Source organism: Myotis daubentonii, chromosome 11 (genome assembly GCF_963259705.1).
Source record: "Myotis daubentonii chromosome 11, mMyoDau2.1, whole genome shotgun sequence".
Lineage (NCBI taxonomy): Eukaryota > Metazoa > Chordata > Mammalia > Chiroptera > Vespertilionidae > Myotis > Myotis daubentonii.
In genome coordinates, this window is record NC_081850.1 from 66,385,447 (window position 1) to 66,404,046 (window position 18,600).

Genomic DNA, 18,600 nt, shown 5'->3' on the forward strand with positions numbered 1-18,600 from the left:
TAAGGAAAGTAGTGTTGGAGCCCATGATTGGTCCGAGCACTAAAGGGGGCCAAACTCCCCTCCTGTCCAAGTTCGTTGTTGTGGGACAGTGACTAGTGAGATATCCCCCAAGGGAAGTGGATTTGGGGGAAGAGACAGCGGAGCCTGTTTCCACATGGAGAGATGTCCTCCGCTCGCTCTCAGATCTATTAAGGAAACAGGGAAGTTTTCTCACAGGTGACTCTGAAGTTAAGTGATGGCCAGAGGTTAGGAAGGGACTGCTGGGCTGACATTCCCTGTGAGCCCATGGAGAGCTGAGCCCAAGTCTTCGTTCCGTGGTCACCTGCTCCCATTGAAGTGAAGGGGGAGGGAACGCAGTGTTTATTTAAGGAAAAGTGGTGTACAGAGCTGGCCTTCCATGGCACAGGAGGAGTTTCTTTGTAAAACTGCCCCGCTTGGCTTCCAACCAGCGCGCTCATTTAGAACACCACAGAGCATCGGTGATCAAAGGCATGTCGAAGTAATTCCTTCCATGTCAACACCTTCCTGCTTCTCCCTGACATTTAAACCAGCGGCTGGAATCCAGCTCTTGTGGAAACCGTGTCCTTACTCTCCTGGTGTCAACGATCAGGCTAATGATTATCTGGTCCCCGGCAGGCACTTGGCTGCCCAGCCTGGTTCTCGAGTAGATTGGTGTCTTGGCTTGCGGGTTTCCATGCAGTAGAGGAAAACCTCTACTTACAAAATCCCCAAATGAAAACGCTGTTACTTATCTTGTAGATTAGATCTCCTGTGTACATGGTGACAGGCCTGGCACTCATCATTCCTCAGAGGGTGGAAGGGCATTGGGAGTGTTGCAAAGTAGGACATGGATAGTCTCATAGTTGTTAAAGGGCACTCTGTAAGGTATGGCAAGAATGTAAGAGGCAAATGAGGGACTATGGTGCTGGGAAGGAGGAAAGCTAGGGCTTTTGATTGTAATGGAGTCATTTACATTTGGAGGTGAGCTAAAGATTATTTCGCCAGTTCATTAGCAGGAGAGCCTCAGTATCGGAAAAACGATTTTAGCTGGAAGGGGAGCTTACTCAGCAATTGAGTGTTGTGTTCGGATGGAATCAGCCACGATGCATTCTGGGACCTCAGTAGGAGTCTGTGGGGAAGAAAGGAAGGGAGTGAGGTCTGTAAGGCCAGGGCGGCAAACCAGGCTGTGGACTGGACTCTGCTGGGTGGCCCAAAGGAGTAGAGGAAAGGTGAGGCTGCCATCCAAGGGGACCAGGAAACAGCTGAGACAGGCCCAGCCACCAGGGAACCAAGCTGGTCTGAGATGAGCCTCAGTAGGGAATCTGGAGGATGATCAGGAAACCAAGGCAGAGTGATACAGTAGAATGAACTAATACAAACTATAGTGCTGTGCTAAGTCCAAATGCGAGGTATTATTTTATCCTTACAGCAGCATGGGAGCTGGGCACTGTTCTTCCTGTGACGGGGGAGGATACTGAACACAGGTCAGGTAGCTCAGCCAGGGCCCGCCACTATGAGGCAGCTGATCTGAAATTTGAACCCAGGTCTGTCTCCAAAGCCCGTGCCCTGCACTCTGCTGCTCCCCACGGACACTCAGATATGTGGCCCCGGTGGAGGTGAAGGGGAGCAGCAGCCTACTGGCCCCCATGCTCAGGGATGCTCCAAGGCCCTTAGGAAGTAGCCTCAGGCCCGTCAGGCCTGGTCTGAGCCCCTGTGCTAGGGAAACTCAGGGGAGAGGAGGAGGGCAGGACAGGCCAGGCAGGGATGACTGGCCTGGCCAGTGAACCAGCTGTCCTTGGGTTCTCACTCCCCTCATGAGTCTCCAACAATAAGGGTTCAGGCGTTATGGGGCGACCTGAAAGGAACATGGACAGTCTCACAACTGGTCCCTTCCTGTTAAGCAGGATTTATTGTGTTCTAGAGTGGCTCTTCGTTCACTAATGATGGGTGGATTATGGCCACATAAAGTTGCTATTGATTGAAAGTGGGATCCATTACATTGCCTTGAAAACCCCTGGATTTGGAAAGTGCGCAGAGTGGCTCCTCTTTGCTATTTGGTTGTCACGATCAGAAGGGCCAGCTTCCCCAAGCTGCCTCGTGATGCTCTGTCACCTCCCAGGTAAATTTGAGAGCACCTTCAAAGGAAAGGGCACCTGGGCCCCAGGACTTCTGGCCGGGGGACTGCAGGCTTCTTACTTTATTCTCTGGATCTCAAGGCCCTCATTCTCCCAAGAATGGAGAATTGATCATTAAATAAGGCGACAGCTCTGAAAAGCATTGAAATTTATTGTAATACCAAACGCACGTGATGTTGTTAGTGAGAACGAGGAGAGAGTGCTTATTCCTATGGTCTTGTCTGAAAGACCACGTCAGTGTGCCCAACACTTATGGTAGAAAGAACCTGGGGTTGGAAATCTGGAAATTTCATGCTTTCATTCTGGCTCTGCCACTAGTTATGTGGCCTTGGGCAAGTCTTCCATTTCTTTGTTTATAAAGTGTGTGTGTGTGTGTGTGTGTGTGTGTGTGTGTGTGTGTGTGAGAGAGAGAGAGAGAGAGAGAGAGAGAGAGAGAGAGAGAGAGAGAGAGTGTGTGTGATAGTTCCTTCCTGGCTGGATGTGAAGATATAGGCAGCTAGCTCTGTGGCTGTGTGGAGTCCCCCTTCTTACCCTGCTGGCCCCAACTCAGGCAAGATGAGCAGGTTGGCTTGGCTATAACTTTGTATTCCCACAGTGATTTCCCTCCTACTGTATTACAGAAGTTCCTACATCTCAACTGCTTTGAGTTTTCCCAAAGAACATAGTTGTTATGGAAAGATGACAGACTTTTGACTCTGATCAACTTGGTTTCATTATAACTTTACTGCCCGTTGGCTGTGTGACCTTGGCCCTGGGATCCACCCTCCTTGCAGGGCTGTTGTGAGGATTCCCTGGATGGTGGCCGCACAGCACATAACGCAGGAGATGTGTTCCACGGGTGGTAGTTTTCCCTTTCTGCTTTCTTATCATTAAAATACTTTTGTTTCTATAGAAGAAGTTAGTTTATCTGGCAATCTGTCAACTAGATATATATTAACTAATGTTCCTGGGTTCATAAATGCTATGGCAATCTAGCTTTCTTATCACTTCATTTTGGACATTTATTAAGCACTCACTCTGCTATATATGGGAATTGTGAGTAAAATAAGACTTGGTCTTCATCCTCAGCGAGCACATCCTCAAATGGGAGAGACAATCAATAGCAATAATAGCTCACCATTTGTTAGCCCCGGCACTTCACATTCTTTACCTTTTGTAATCTTCACACCAACCCTATGGCAGAGGCACTACTATGACTCCTGTTTTCCAGGTTAACAAATTGAGGCCGGAGAGGTAAGGAAATAGTTGAGGGTTATGTAGCTACTAAGTGGCAATAGGGCTGGGCTCTCTAGCACTGGAGGGAGTCTAGCTTCAGCACCCATATTCTTAGCTTTCATCATGTACTTAAATATGTAGCTATAATATAATAAAGCTCTAAATTCAAAGTCACACATGTAGTTACATGACAGTGTGATAGAGGTGTGCTGAGAAAGATTAGATGCCACCACCGTGGGAGCACAGAGGACGAGAGTGGCTGTTCTGCCTGGAGGGTTGTGAGCCAGGAAAGGATTCTCAGAGGGAACCTGTGGGCTGGGCCCTGGATGATGAGCAGGAGTTCTGTAGGCAAAGAAGTGGGAGAGAGGCCAGTGGAGGCCGAGGGGAAGCACATGTGCAGCACAGAGGCATGGAAGAGGGCGGGGCGGGAGGGCAGGAAATAGGCTGTGGAGAGAGAGCTAGCTTCCAGGAAGGAGGACCCCTCAGCCATGCCAGGGAGTTGCACGTGAGTGGTCCTTGGGAACAATTCTCGTTAGTTTCTTTAAACTGTTCAAGTAAATCCAGGGTATGCATCAGTGATTAAGAGCAAAGGCTTTGTTTTGCAACTTAGGTTTGTTTTTTTAACTGGAATTCCTGAAAGCCAGGGAGTGCTGAGAATATTTGTCCACACAGTGGGAGGACAGTTTGCCCTGGGGCCTGTGGCTGCCCTACTCTAACCATCAGGTTCCAGATATTCCACGTCTGAGTTTAAAATCTGAGTCTTACTGCTGCCAGACAGCAGTTCTTATTTCTGCTAACACTGGGAGAGTTGCTATATCAAAATGAATCATCTGTATGAGATATGCTGGGCAACACAGTCAGGTTTTGATGATCAGTAAGGTGCTTGAGGAATGAGGTTATGAAGTCCTAAATTGGCTCCATTGCTAGAGGCACTCAATTGATATTCAGTCAATGAGGTGAACTCTCCCCCCCCCCCCCCCCCGCCCCTCACCTGTCCAGAACTCCTTTTCCCGTATTCTCTAAATCTGTAGATGGTACCCTCCCCTAGCACTACTGAATCCCTCTCCCTCACCCTCCACCTCCATCCAGTCACCAGGTGCCTCTGAGCCTACCTGTGCCGTATCCCATCCCAGCCACTGCCCAGCTCTTCGGGATTTTGATAGGCCCCAAATCTCCTTATTCTTTCCAAACCATCCTGCCAGAGTGATATGGGTGCCATGTTACCCACCTGTTGCAAATCTACCCATTGCCTACAGTTCAAGTACAAATACAAGATGTTTTGTGATCTTTTCTGCCCGCCCCTCCTCTCGTTCCCAGGTGTCCTCTTCTCCCTGCCCATACTTTCCTCAAGTAGCCTGGCCCATTGTAGAAGGTTTACCCATCATCCGAGGACTGGAGGACCCGGATTTCTCCCCCAAGCTCCTGGCCCATATTTCCATACAATTATAGAACCTCCCCAGCTGGGTGCCCTCTAGGTCCCTCTATCTGGCTCATCCTCTTCCTAGCATTCCCTAAACCCCTGTCACTCCTCTTATATGCCCCGTGAATATAGCAGTATCCATCTAGACATTCGAAAGTAGTCCCACATGCTCCTGTCTCCCTCACCTAGTCACCCAGTCCTGTCGATCTTACCTCCAAAATATTCCTCAAACCAGACTCCTTTCCCTAACCCCACTGGCGAGCCTCGGCTCAGGCGTTTCCCCTCAGGCATTTCCCCTCTGTCCCTGACCACATACCCAACCCCCAGATTTTCTGCGCAGCAGCCAGAATGATATTTCTAAGTACACGGCTAATTATGTTGCTTCCTCCTCACAACCTTCACTGACTCCTCATCACTTCAGGACATTGTCCAAACTTTCCAAAATGATATTCAGGGCCGTTCCCTGCCAGGCCCCCTCTTATACCCAGGTTTGATCTTCCATTCCCCTTCCTCACATACCCTCATTCATTCTACACGTGGTTGCTGGAGCCTGATGCCTGTGCTCGGATATTGACCCAGTCCTGCTGGCTGTGTGCCTCTGGCAGATTTTTTCATGTCCTTGGGTCCCCACTTCCTTATCTGTAAATAGGATTGTTGAGGATTGAATGAGACCTGACCCTGAGTGCGTGCCCTGTGGGTATGGGCTGCTGTGATTGTTGTTGCAGTGATCTGCCCGGCAGGTCTCAGCAGTCAGATTTCCAGTGCTCTCCCCACTCCACCCACTCTCTGCTCTCCAGCCATCGGGGCTCTTTGCAGTTACCCAGACATATGCCACTCTCTCCTGCTCAGTTCTTCCTCTTTGCCTCAACTGCTACCTCACAGTCTGGCCCTGGGTAGCCTAATTTTCAACTGACTCAGGAATTGCCTGATGCTGGGAGCAGGGATTTGCCCTGAGTGTGAGGCTCGGTCTGCTGAAGCTGGAAGGGGAAAGGGCTGGTCCCTGCACCATGTCCAGCACGTGCTTTGTGACATGTTTGTCTCCCCAGAGGCTTGTTTTTACTTAAGCTCTGCCTGTGCCTGTGCCATGAAGGGCCTGGGTTGCTAAGATGGGATATACATCCATCTGAGTGATAGAGGACTACTCTAACTGGCTTTGACTTCCCGGGTATTGCAGATACAGTTTCTTAAGAAATCATCCTCCTACCTGCCCCTCACTGCTAATAGTGCTTTATGGCTTCGTATTCCTGTTGCTGAATTTCTCTCTCAAAATATTTTAGCTTGCTTCCCCCAGATGCCCAGCCAGCTTCCTCAAGTGCATCGTAAATCTCCCATCCAGATCCGCTCTGGTAGATTATCCCGAGGTGCTGCTCACAGCAACTCAGTATGAACTCTCCACCGACTAATGTCACTTACGTGTTTATAGCACAGCTTTCAACTGTGGTGATGTCAAGATAAATCGTTGTTAGAACTTGTGTGCTGGCAGAAGCCAGGGACCTTAGTGTGACCTCTTTATTTTATAGGTGAGTACAACAGAGGCCAGGAGGTCAGGTGACTCTTTCAAGGTGACTCTCTCAAGGTCACCTGACTAAAGTGGGCGTAGGAGCTAGATTTTCTGTCTTTCGCTTCAGTAGTCTTCCTATTACACCAAAAGCTATTTCTTTTCTATGTTTAAATATTTTTCAACTTTATAAAAATTGTGGGAAAATATGCATAACATAAAGCTACCATTTTAATCATTTTTAAGTGTCCAGTTCAGTGACATTAAGTACATTCACATTGTTGTCCAACCATCACCACACCCATCTCCAGAACTTTTTTCATCTTCCTGAACTGAAACTCTACCCATCAAACACTAACTCCCTTCCCTAGTCACTGGCGACCATCATTCTACTTTCTGTCTTTATGAATTTGACTACACTGGGTACCTCATAAGTGGAAGCATACAGTATTTGTCCTCTTCTGTCTGGCTTACTACTTCACTTAACATAGTGTCCTCAAGGTTCATCCATGTTGTAGCAGGTGTCAGAATTCCCTTCCTTTTTATGGCTGAATAATATTCCATTGTGTGCACACACCACATTTTTTTTTTTATCCTTCTTCTGCTGATGGACATTTGGGTTGTTTCCACCTTTGGCCATTGTGAGCAATGCTGCTATGAACAGGGAGATACAACTATCTGTTCACCAAAAGCTATTCCTTATGAAAATCTTTATATTTAGAGGCACTCACTGCTGCCTGATATTGCTATTTTTTTTCCTAATGGAAAGTTTAGAAAATACAAAAAAAGCTCAATGAGGAATATACAAATTACTGATTTTTTATGGCATGTATTTCAAGAATTTCATACTCATGTTACCCAAATTTTAAAAGTTTATATAGGCTGAGAGAATTTGAATAGGTAGGTCAATCTGTGTAGTAGGGAGGACCCCTGAAAATAGTTAAGACAGAGTATGAAAATGAATGTGACCTTGGCTATCCCTGGCATTTTAGAGATGAGTCCATCCCAAAGTATAATCTTACCCTAACGGTACCACAGCTTTTTAGTGGTGCTTCTTTGAGACAATTTTAACATCTTAATAGTGTCTTAAATGCTAAGAAGAGTCGGAATTTTGAATTGGGGGGAATGGAGGGGTCGTCCCAGTTATATTTCTTAAATATCCACTAGGGGGCGGTAAAAGACACATAAATTTTTTAACAGGCCCGATGACTGCCAAGCAATCAGGCCACCACATCCTCATGGTATCTCTTTCAGCCATCAATGCATACAGTTACAAGATAATGGATTTCACAGCCAACAGCAGGTTTGGGTAAAAATGGAGATACCATCAGCTTTAGCCTAAGTGCAGGTCTTCCTCATGTTCAGGCTGACATCAATGCAGAAAACTTCATTTAGTATGTTAATACCAGATTATCTTTTTAGTTAAGTCACATTAGTCCAGTGACTCTCAAACTGAGTGAACATCAGAATCACCCACCATGCTTTTTCCAAAATACGCCTGCCCAGGTCTTTTCCCACATCTATTACATCAGAATTTGGGGGGTTGGGGCCTAGTTATATAGATTATATTTAGATTCTGGTCCATGACTTCTTGCTAAGAACCAATGCATTAGTTCTTAACATTAATAACTTTAAATAGCTGGGGGGGAAGGGTCACCCTTGAGTAAAACCTCAGAGGAGAATGAGTTTGAAATTTTGGAAAATCTCTCTCCTTTTTTAAAATAGAAGTTGCTGAAAGGTCTGAGGGCTGGGGAACCACATTCAGCACAACTATCTGGCTTTTCCATTGGCTGTGTCAGGAACCCAGACAGAGGTCCTGGCAAACTCGGGGTCTGTGCTTCCAGTTCCAAGGAGGCAATGCTCAGGGCTACCCTCTTTAATGTGAGGACAGAGACCAATTGTGTCTGCTACATTAAGAGAATCTTTCCTATAGTATTCAGGGGGAAAAAGAACCTTTGATTTTATCTTATCAGAGATAAAAATGGCACAGGGAATGTGCAGTGGGGTGAGAAGACCTCAGCTTTCAACCCCTAGCCCAGTGATGGCGAACCTTTTGAGCTCGGTGTGCCAGCATTTTGAAAAACCCTGACTTAACTCTGGTGCCGTGCCACATATGGAAATTTTTTTATATTTGCAACCATAGTAAAACAAAATTATATTTTTGATATTTATTTTATATATTTAAATGCCATTTAACAAAGAAAAATCAACCAAAAAAATGAGTTCGCGTGTCACCTCTGACACTCATGTCATAGGTTCGCCATCACTGCCTAGCCAGTTGCGAGACCCAAGCAAGTCATGTCACCTCTCAGAGCCTCAGCTTCGGCATTTAAATTATAGAGGACCGGGCTGTGCTGATCTCCAAGGATCATTCCAGTTCTAAAAATTCAGCGATTCTGTTAGTATTAATAATCCTGATTTGTATGGTACTACTCTGGCAAGGAGCAAAAGAAATATCCAGTAATGCAATGAATGGCAGAGACTATTGACCATGTAGTTTAATTTATTTAAGGCATATACTGGATTCAAAGGAGAAAATATTGCTCCTGATAATATATTAAACTGTTAGCATCTTCAGCATTGCAGAAGCTTTCCAGCGGGAGGAATTACCCATCGGTGCAAGCCTGACATTTTTCACTTCCTGATCCATAACTGCCATTTCTCCAGCACACTTCTATTTACTGTAAAGGGCCAAATGTATGAATGCTTTGGATGAATATTAAATAACTACACATCAACGTCAAGGTCACAGTTGCAAGAAAGGCTTGGTGGAGGGCCCAGGGAGGCTTGCATTGATCTCTGGTGAGGTTCCATTCTCGAATCCTGCTGACAAGGGAGAAAAATTGATGTGGGCCATTATTAAGGCTTTAAGTGTTTCTCCATTGTTAAAGATCTCTTACAAGCCTGGAGTAACTGATAGTGCCCAAGGAATTGGCAGAAGCTTCACTTAGAAATATAGGCTGGCCAGAGAGATAAGTAAAAGCCAGAGTGCACATGTCCTGGGTTGGGCTTACACAGCAAAGGTGGAGGCCAAGGCGAGCCCAGCGCTGGGGCATGCCGCTGCACTCTGAGTTACACACTTCAGAATGGAAGGAACGCCTGTTCTTGGGCTCTTTCTCACCAGATGTGGCAGAGAGAGTGGCTTTAAAGCCCACCCTTCAATTTCCTCCAGCCCCTTCACCCCGCCCCCTGTGAAAACCTCCTCTCGTGGCGTTCAGCCCATACATTCCCCATAGCTGCATGAAGGATATGACAAGGGTCCGGGGGAATTGGCTGCATATGAATTATGCAGACCTGGATCCAGACTGACTGTCTGGACTGGTCAAGTGGCCTGGATAATTATGTGAATGTCTTGCTGACCTGGAGCTGGTAGGACAGCAAATATTACGGATGGCAGAATCTAGTTTCATAAAAGTCTCAATAGACTGAAGGATTGGCTATGTCTACTAGGTGAGCCTCATAAGAGATATAAATGATGAAACTAGCATTTCTGTACACTGGCTCTGTGTTTAATATTGTGCTTAGCCCTTTGCACATTTTAGTTTATTTCTTCTTTACAGTGATCCATGAGGGTTTGTTTTATATTCCCATTTTTAAGACGAGGAACTCGAGACATGGCAGTACAGAGGGAGGTACGAGCATATTAGAGTCTTTGATCTGGATTTCAATCCCAGTTCTGCCCCTCTGTTAGCCAGCAAGTTACTCCATCTTTGAAAAACAGCCTCAGCTAGGCTTGATGGCTGCCTTGGATGTGTCAGGGCCTGTGGGCTTAACCCTTTGCATTTATTATCTCATTCATCCTCCGAACACTCTTTCTCCTCTTTTACAGATGAGGAAGGCACAGATAACTTAAGTAACTTGCCCAAGGTCACACAGTAAGTAGCAGGGCCAGGATTCTAGACCAGGCAGCCTGATGCGACGCCCAGACTCTTAACAACTGATGTACCATCTCCTGTTTTCTGTATCATAAGAGGAGAGCCATCATACTTTCTTAGATAACGTATGTAAAGTGCCTAATATAGTGCCTGGAACATAGTAGGCACTCTTAAACAATAATCATCATCAATTACATGACTTACTCAGGGTTATAGCTAATAACCGGCAAAGATCTGGGATTCGAACCCAGGTCTTATGACAGCAAATCCTCTGTGCTCTCGATCTCCCTCCTGGAGGACAAGATTGGGGGGCAGCCTTGGGTTACTGTGTTGGCACCTAGCACAGTGTTATCTCCCTGGCAGGTGCTCAGTGAGTGTCACATAGGCAGGACTCACTTTGTCACTCATTTACTAAACATTTGCCAACATCCTGCTCTGTCTTGGGGGTCCAGAGAGGAGAAGAACATCACGCTAACCTTTCATTTCTCCCCCCAGGTTCAAATGGTGAAAGACGGTGACCCCTCCTGGAAGCCCACTTTTATTGTGAAACCCGATGGTGGTTGTCAGGGTGACGGAATCTACCTCATTAAAGACCCCAGTGACATCCGCCTGGCAGGGACCCTGCAGCGCCGGCCGGCGGTGGTCCAGGAATACATCTGCAAACCTCTCCTTATCGACAAGCTCAAGTTTGACATTCGCCTGTATGTCTTACTGAAGTCCTTAGACCCCTTAGAGATTTACATAGCCAAAGATGGACTCTCCAGATTTTGTACAGAGCCATACCAGGAGCCCACTCCCAAAAACCTGCACCACATCTTTATGCACTTAACCAACTACTCCCTGAACATCCATAGCGGTAACTTTGTCCACTCGGACAGCACTAGCACAGGCAGCAAAAGGACTTTTTCTAGCATTCTTTGTAGATTGTCTTCCAAAGGCGTTGACATCAAGAAGGTCTGGTCTGATATCATCTCCTTGGTGATTAAGACCGTCATTGCCCTGACTCCAGAGCTCAAAGTTTTCTACCAGTCGGACATCCCTGCAGGGAGGCCGGGGCCCACATGCTTTCAGGTAACCAACCCTAGTTCCCAGCTGGGAGTTCCCAGCCTTGGCCTCGTAGGGGACGAGGTGGGGGTGTGTGGCCTGAAGTGGGGAGGGGTGGTTGCTGGGGTGGTCTTTAGTGTTAAACCGGGGTCCAACTTCTGTTTTCTATTTGCTAGCTGAGTGATTTGGGGTAAGTTACGTCCCTCTTCTCATCTATAAACTGAGACAAATAGTACCTCCCTTAAAGGATTAAGGATCTTATAAGAATTAAATGAGACAACATATGCAAACCACAGTGCCTGCCATTCATTTATGCATTCTTTCTTTCTGCAATGAGTAGGGGGCCGGGCACTGTCTGAGCTGCTAGTGAGACAGTGGTGTGATGAGACAGGGGTCAGAATTTAGGGGACTGAGCCAGAGTGTGGTAGGGAAGGAAATGAGGATGAGGGTAGAGCATTCTTTCAGGTCATTTGGCTGTGAAGGTGAGGACGGCAAGGGGGTGGGGGTAGGGTGGAGTGGAGCCATGGCACCCAGAAGACACAGTTTCCTAAACCAGAATGGGAAGGAGGTAATAAGATGGAGTCTGGGACCCTCTCCATCTAATCTTTTAAAGTATCTTGCAGCAGTTGTATATAAAAAATAATATACGGACATATATGAAAGCTATGAGGCAGAGCAACAAAATAATCATCCCCAACCCACCTCCCAACCCCAGAGTTCCAATTACCATGCTGCTCCCCATCCCATTCTGACCCCCGAAGCAACCATTATCCTGAATTTTATGTTTATCACTTCCTTGCTTTAAAAATATTTACAGTGCCCTGAATGTATTTCTAAACAACGTATTGTTTGCTTTGCTTGCTTTTGAGCTTTATAAGAACTGTTGTAAGGTGTGTAGACACAGTAACATTCTTTCCATGCGTGTTCATGGGAATCGCTGGTGCCGTTTCATTCCCACTGCTGCACAGCCCATTGTGAGTGAGCAGTTTGTTCATCAGTTCTCCTGTCAATGAACACTAGGGTTGTTTCTAGTCCTCTGTCTAAAACTGTGACAGGGAAGTAACAGCTGGAGAGGAGGCTGGTCCCGGAGCGGGCAGGGAGACTCCACTCCACGGAAGCTACTGCAGGCGCTGGGCACCAGTCAGCAGGATTTTCAGGCAGGCTGGGGGAACCCTTTGGGGAGGGAGGGAATTCAGGCAATGATCAGTTTCAGGAGGGGCTAATTGTCATCCAGAGACCTGTCCGTAGGCTCTTGGACTCCCAGGCTTTGGTTCCCAGGCAGGATGTCCAGCTCAGCCATCAGGTATGTAGCTTATGGCATTAGTAAGGGTCAGTGGGCAGAACCTAGAGGTAGCACCAGAAAAAACAGGGCCTGGCCGGAGCCATCAATACGTTAGGGCAAAGGGGACAGTTGCAACGTGGAGGCATCCAGGGGTCATCCCGGGGGACTGTGTGGTCACATCTGTTTGGCCATGACATCTATTCCAGGAGTATCATGTGGGCCTGGCCTGCATCGCCAAGCCACAGAGCCCTGGCACAGTGAGAGTGCAGGGTGGAGGGTCAGGGCGGTTGTCTTGCTGTGGACAAGCGGCCTGGGCGGCCATTGGGGTGGAACCAGGGGCCCAAGCTGTGGGGAACTAGAGGGCAGGCAGGGAGAGAGCCACTGGTTTGGACAGATCACATCTAGCAAATGGAACCACAGTCCTGTGACCATTTTCTATTGCTTGACCACACTAAATGCTTCCAGGCCTGGGGCAGGGGAGGAGCACAGTACCAGAAGTAAACTCCAGGGGGAGCTCTTGGGCCTCTGTTTCTCTGTGAATGACCACTTACTTCCCTACCTGCCTCCCTACCAGCGTTGTGAAGTAATGTAGGTGAAAAGGCTTTGACGACTAGAAAGTGTTAGGTATTTGAAATGTGGTCACCACACATTTCAGACTCACAGCAATTGACAAAATATTATCCTTTCTCCTTGGAGTTCTCTCTTGCTTTTTTTATTCGTATCACTTGTTAAAACACTTATTAGTTTGAGTTTCATACACCTGAATTAACTTGGAACCCAAAGATTTGGGGACAACATATGGTTCTGCCATTGACTTGCTGTGTGATGTTGCATAAGTCACTTAATTTCTCTGTGCCTCAGTTTCCTCAACTACCTTTCAGGCTTGTTGCCCAACTCACATGAGATGAAGATTATGCAGGGCTCTGCAAACTGTAATAATGTTCTGTGCATGTGCAGTATGATGCATTATTTCTTTGCTATGAAGCCTCTTTTACTTGTAGCTTGGGCCTGGCCCCGACTGCAGCATTCCAGGACATAAACCCCAGCCAATAAAATTACATTTATCTTAAACATGTGACTGTGACCCCTTTCCAATCATAGCCACAATAACTACTTGGGAAATCGTGATGGTCCATAGCAGCTGCTGGCATAGCTCGGGCTGTGGGCAGGTTTCCTGTAATGTGTTGCCTAGGAACGTGGCCGCCCTGTCATTCTGGCCTTTCCCCCTGTCATTTCCCTGGCCGCCCCCAGCAACATATCTTCATGTCAGTCTTCTTGAGGGCAGAAGTGTGACCTTGGCTTAAACAGTGAGGTCTGTCTGGGTATAGATGATTCATGTGGCAGAAATGCACAGGCAGAGGGAAAGTTTCCAGCTCAGCGTTCAAGAACATCCTATTCCAATTCCATTGCTCGGTCTCTATCTGCCTATAGCTCCGTGTCTAATTCTCTCCTTGGCCGTGACCTCCCCCCCAACCCCCCCCCCCCCCCCATGTCTGGAGGAGACACCTTCCCTAGATCCTCAGGTGCTTCTCCTCTTTCTTCATTGTTCTTGTGACTTCTTCCTCCCACTTCAGCCCCAGACAGCCCATGGGAAGGAGGGGAAGAAACAGTCTAGTGGTCTTGCAAGGCCTTGGGTTTCGTTCTCAGATGCCCTGGGTTTGAGCTAATCCCATCTCCTCCTTCCAGCACTTCTAGCTGCAAGCTTAGCAAGTTAACCTCTCTTTACCCCAATTTCCTTATCTGCAAGTAGAGATACTATTTGTGTCTACCTCACAAAACTGTTGTAAGATTGAATGAGAGAAAGCCACATGGAACATTTGGCACAGTAAACACTTAATAAATGACAGTTTTAATTATTATACCACTTGTTATTTATAACAACAGTTCTCAAAATTGTCTCTGAGGAAGCGCCTTGAGGTTATATGAAACCATGAAATGGTCATATTTTAAACATAATGGAACACCAGTGTTCCTAGGAACCTAGTTTAAGAACCAAGTCCTTAGCCTAGTGTTGGTTGCCTCGCAGCCTGGCTCCAACCTCACTTCCCTATACGCTTCCTGAACCTTGCAGGCTCACCAAATAGAGCCAATTCCTGTCTCTTGGACATAATTTGTGTTTGTTCTCTTCTGTCTTGGCCTGCCATGCTCTCTCCTATTCTTGTAATTTTGTTGGAAGAAATCCAATGCTTTCCAACAAGATACTGCTCAAATTCCACCTTCTCTGTTAAGCCTTCCTTGACCACTTCTGATATTGGGCTTTTTTTTCCCTTTGGACTCTCACATACGCCCTGGGTACTCACTGAGACGAGCTAGTTGTGGGGTATGTGGGTATGGATGTGCCCTTAAGTGGTACACAGCAGAGTGGGGAAGACCAATATGTGGGAATTACAATTCCTTGTAATAAATGCTGCAAGAGGGTACGTGCAGAATGCTGGGAGAGCACAGAAAAGGGAGTCACTAACTACCTAACTCAATCAGGGAAGGCTGCTCAGAGTAGGAGATGCTTAAGCAGGAGCTTACAGCATGAAGAATTCACCAAGCAGGAAAAGGTGAGGGACACCATGCTTTCCCGGTTTCCCTCCTGCCTCTCAGCCCCTTCCTCTGGACCTGTCAGTGTTGGAGATTCCCAGGACTCAATACTCCCCTCTTATCTACAATCACTCTCTGATATCATCCAGCCCCAGGGCTTTTAAGGATCAGCTATGTACCCTTGACTCCTAAATTTGTATTTCCAGTCTTGACCTCTCCTTGAGCTCCAAACTGGTATAACCAACTGCACACTTAATCTTCTTTCTTGGATTTCTAGTGGGCATCTCCCACTTGACATGTCCAAAATTAAACTCTTGATTTCCCTCTTGAAACAACTCTCCATTGTCTTTCCTGCTTCAGTACATGAATAGCATTCAATTAGTTGCTCAGAACAAAAATCGGAGTCATCCTTAGTTATTATTTTTCCTCCTTTCTACATGCATTCCATAAGCAACTCTTGCAAATGGGCTTTAAAATGTAACCACTTCTAACCAGCTCCACTGCCACTATCACAGTCTAGGCAGCCATCACCTTGCACTTATACCACAGCAGTAGCCTCCTAGTTGATGCCCCTATTTCCACTCTTATATCTATAGCCTCCTTTTCTCACTGTAACCAAAGTGATTCTTTTAAAACATGTCAGATCAAATTACTTCCCTTGTGCAAACTCACCAATAAGTGTTCTCGTTGCATTTAAAATCCTGGCTCCTTACCATGGCCTACAAGATGCTGCATGATTTGTCCATTGTCTTTTTACCTGACCTCATCTCCTACTCCTCACTCTCACTCTTGCTCCTTGCTGTTCTTCAAAAGTGGCCTTTGTTCTTGTTGTTCATTCAGCCTGAAGTGCTTTAGCTTAGCTCTCCAAATCACTTATTTGCTCACTTCATTCAGTCCCTGTTCATATATCACCTCTTGAGACTTTTGCTTTTGGTCATGATGGAGTAACAAAGACTGGACCTATACATACAAAACCAATACATTAAAAAAAGAAAAAAAGGACTGGACCTAACCCCCTGCAAACAAGTATAATACCAGACAAAATGCATGAAATAACTGTTTTAAGACTTTGAACAATAGACAGCCCAGCACTGGGATCCCTGAGGAAGAAGGGAATAAAACTATAGTGGCCTTGGTTTTCTGTTTGGGGCAATTTCTGGAACATGGGCCCAGGGAGAGAAAAACCTAAACAGACCCCTGTGACCTCAATGAGTTGAGGAAATGGAAATCAAATTTTGGGAAGGCTGAGGTGGCTGGAATTCTGTGAGCAGAATTCTGAAAAGGAGGGAGCTAAGGTGTATGATTATGTACAAAATTTTTAAAGAAAATATGAGCTTAATGAAGAGAAAATGGAACTTATTACTAGTAAAAAGAACCAAAATGGAACTTCTTGAGAGGAAAATACAATGACTGAAATGAGTATTTCACTGGAAGGGATTAACAACAAATTAGACACTGAAGGAAAAATGATCAGTGAACTTGAAGACATAGCAATAGAATGTATCCAAAATGAAACAGAGATAGGAAAATGGCAGGAAAAATAAATGAACAGACCATCAGTGACCTGTAGTACAATAGCAGGTGGTCTAACATGTATAATTGGAGTTCCCTGAGCAGAAGAGACAAGGAATATACAGAAAAATGTTTAAAGAAATGGCCAAAGATTTCCAAATTTGACAAAAATATAAACCCCACAGTTCCATAAGCAGCTCTTGAAGAAGCTTGAGAAGCTCCAAGTAGGATACATACACATACACACACATGCACGCTCAAGGCTTATCATAATTAAATTATGGAACACCAATGATGATAAGAAAATTTAAAAGCAGCTAGAGAGAAAATAAACACACATTGTGTTCAGAGTCATCCTTAGTAATTATTTTTCCTCCTTTCTATATCCATTCCATAAGCAACTCTTACAAATAGGCTTTAAAATGTAACCACTTAATGTAACCAAAAAGTTCACATCAGAAACTATACAAGTCAGAAGACAGTGGGATGACGAATGTCACCTTAGAAAGGACTTCCCTAACCATCCCTATCTAAACCACCAGACCCTCCCTTTCTCCCACTGTTACACTCAATGTTCTTACCTTGCATTAGTTCATAATTCCCATGTTGTGTGTCTCTCTACACTGGAATGTAAGCTCCAAAAGGGCAGGATGTTAAAACATCCTTTGCCTTGTTCACTGCCTTATCCCCAGTGCCTAGAACAGTACCTAGTATTTAGTAGGTGCTCATTAAATATTTGATAAGTAAAATTGTCTCCCAGGCAAAATAGTATAAAGGCAGAGGGGAGTAAAGCATTCTAGAACTACTCGTAGTTCGGCACAGTTGGAGCCTGAGATGTGCAGTAGTGAGTGGGGGAAAATAAAGCTGAGTGTGAGACAGATGCCAGATCATAGAGGAAATTGTAGGCCATGCTGTGGAATGTGGACTTCATTCTGTAGGTGGGGATTTTAGGCAGAGGAGTGTTGATATTCTAATTGCATTTTATAAAAATACTGTGTCAGCCCCCTGTGCCTGCTGAATTAGAGGGGTGAGTTTGGGATCAGGGAAACAAATGGGAAAGTCCCAGTGCAAGATGGTGCAGACCTAATCCAGACTAGGAGCAGTGAGGAGAGGCAGATCTAGACAGTTCTTGGGAGGTAGAATGTGCAATAGTTGGTGTGCAGGTAGATAGAAAGGATGAAGGAGAAATTTTTGGCTTGTGTGATTGGGTGGATAAGGAATACCCGGGGCAAAGTTGACTTTAGAAAGATGGTATGTTAATAATCTATTGCTGTGTAACAAATTACCCCCAAACTTAGCAGCTTAAACTAGTAAACTATTGTCTCGCAGTTTCTGTCTAGGCCTAGCCAACTGCCTGTGGCTCAAAGTCTCTCACAAGGCTGCAGTGAGCATGTTGCCAGGACTGCAGTCATCCCAAGGCTTTACTGGGAAGAGTTCCTCTTTCAAGCTCACTCATATGGCTGCTGGCTCAGGTCCCCGCTTCCTGCCCCCGCCTGTTGTCCCACCTGGACCTCTCCATTGGGCAGCTCACAACACAGAGGCTGGCCTCCCTCAGTGTAAGCGAGCAAGAGAGTTAAGGGAATGCATGCCAAGGTGGAAGTCACGATAGTTTATAACCCAATATTGGTAGTGACATCCCATCATTTCTGCCTTGTATTATTAGAAAGAAATCACCAGGTTCAGTCCACACTCAAAGAGAGGGGATTATGCAAAGGCATGAACACCTGGAGGTCGGGGTCATTGGGACCTTAGAGGTTGCCGATCACAGATAGTGAGCTTGGAGATGTTTGATTTGAGGAGCCTGGGACCTCAGTTGGAATGCCCTGGATGCAGGAGGATGTGTAGTTTTGGATCTCAGGAAAGAATCCCCTCTCCTTGGAATGTAGCTTGGAGCCTTCACATTAGTGTTCTCCCCAACTTTGGAAGCTACCAGAAGTCAGAGATGAAGGCTAGAGATCTTTGAATCCCCAGGGACCCCTCAAGTAGGAGGTGAGCAACACATACGTGCTGACTGAATTACTTGGAGGAGGGCAGAGTATCACATAATTGAAAAGGTCTCTCTCTTCTCTCTCTCTCTTACCATTTGACAA

General features: G+C 46.0%; 1 protein-coding gene across 1 annotated transcript in view; it reads left to right on the forward strand.

Annotated features, from left to right (window-relative positions):
* TTLL11 (tubulin tyrosine ligase like 11) overlaps positions 1 to 18,600 on the forward strand; it is a 197,399-nt gene that overhangs the window by 64,876 nt on the left and 113,923 nt on the right. The window contains 1 exon segment of the mRNA XM_059657768.1: positions 10,639 to 11,214. Within this exon segment, the coding sequence (XP_059513751.1) occupies positions 10,639 to 11,214 (576 nt within the window).